This window comes from Penaeus monodon, chromosome 21 (assembly GCF_015228065.2).
Source record: "Penaeus monodon isolate SGIC_2016 chromosome 21, NSTDA_Pmon_1, whole genome shotgun sequence".
Classification (NCBI taxonomy): Eukaryota; Metazoa; Arthropoda; class Malacostraca; order Decapoda; family Penaeidae; genus Penaeus; species Penaeus monodon.
This window is the reverse complement of record NC_051406.1, coordinates 1,473,073-1,474,215: the sequence shown is the minus strand read 5'-3', so window position 1 is coordinate 1,474,215 and position 1,143 is coordinate 1,473,073. Positions and strand designations below refer to the sequence as shown.

The following is a 1,143-nucleotide window of genomic DNA, read 5'->3' as shown; positions in this document are numbered from 1 at the left end:
ACCAAGATGATGTCAAGTTAACGAAAATCATCCTTGGGACAAAAAAAATGAAGTGTTCACAAACCTTCTGTTTCTCATTATCACCACCTTCATCCTAGACCTCAGAGCTGTTTTTGTGTACCTTGGGTCGCAGCAGGCTGGGGGGTGGTTCCTGACACAGCAGCAGCAGTTGAAGCAGCCTTCTGCTTAAGCATGGTCCAGTCAAAGGTGTAGTCGTACTGGTGGTGAAGTGTGCGGAACAGGATGCGGAACAGCTGACGTAGGTACATGTAGTCAGGGGCCTCATCAAACCGCAGCCCTCGGCAGTAGTTTAGGTACATAGCAAACTCCGCTGGGAATCCCTGTTAGGAATGGCAGGTGTAAGTTGGGCGAGAGATGATTTCATATGCAGAATAATACATACTACCAGTGATGATTATGTATGTTATGATTATGATAAATAGTAGCTTTCTTCATCTATTTCTGCAAACCTGTCTGCTTAATTTTAATGGATGTATTTCGTAATAAACCCACTGTCAAGGGGTGTCAACACTAAGTTTTGGTCCTGAAAACAGGGGTTAAGACACAATCATCAAGGCAAGTTTGGCACACTTTTTTCTTTATGATTAGGTGTAATACTCATATTTGATAACCAATGATGGTAATCACCTTTAGAATTACTCTATCCCTATTACCCTATTATTATCTAATTAGGTTTAGTCTAACATGACAAACATAACATCAAAAGCAAGTTGTCAAGGGCATCTACCAGGTGTCTTCGGGGAGCGACAATACGTAACTTGTCAGTCTAACGTTCAGCCAGTGCAGGAAGTGCAAGCACAAGTCAGTTGCTCTGAGCTGTGTCACTTGATGCCATAAGACAGCACCTTCCTCTTCTAGACCATTTCCTTCTTTTTCATTGGTGATGGTTACTTTTATCATATTCATCCACTTTCATCAGCAAATACAAAAGAAATTAGTACTTTTGGTCCTAATAAAACAATATTTCTACTAAACTGAATGTAATGCCCATAACAAGTTCACTCAAAATGCCTATACATTACAATTTCAGTCTGTTACACCAGTGAGAAAGCTAGCCCTAACATGGTAAAACACAATAAAAATGACATATGAATGGCTCTAGATTTAAAATGAAAGCTATTT

The 1,143-nt window shown here is 39.9% G+C and overlaps 1 protein-coding gene across 1 annotated transcript in view; it reads right to left on the bottom strand.

Annotated features, from left to right (window-relative positions):
• Positions 1-1,143, bottom strand: part of LOC119586098 (casein kinase I) — a 25,312-nt gene that overhangs the window by 3,415 nt on the left and 20,754 nt on the right. The window contains exon 6 of the mRNA XM_037934790.1: positions 122-341. Coding sequence (XP_037790718.1) covers positions 122-341 — 220 coding nt within the window. The remainder of the gene's footprint in view (positions 1-121; positions 342-1,143) is intronic.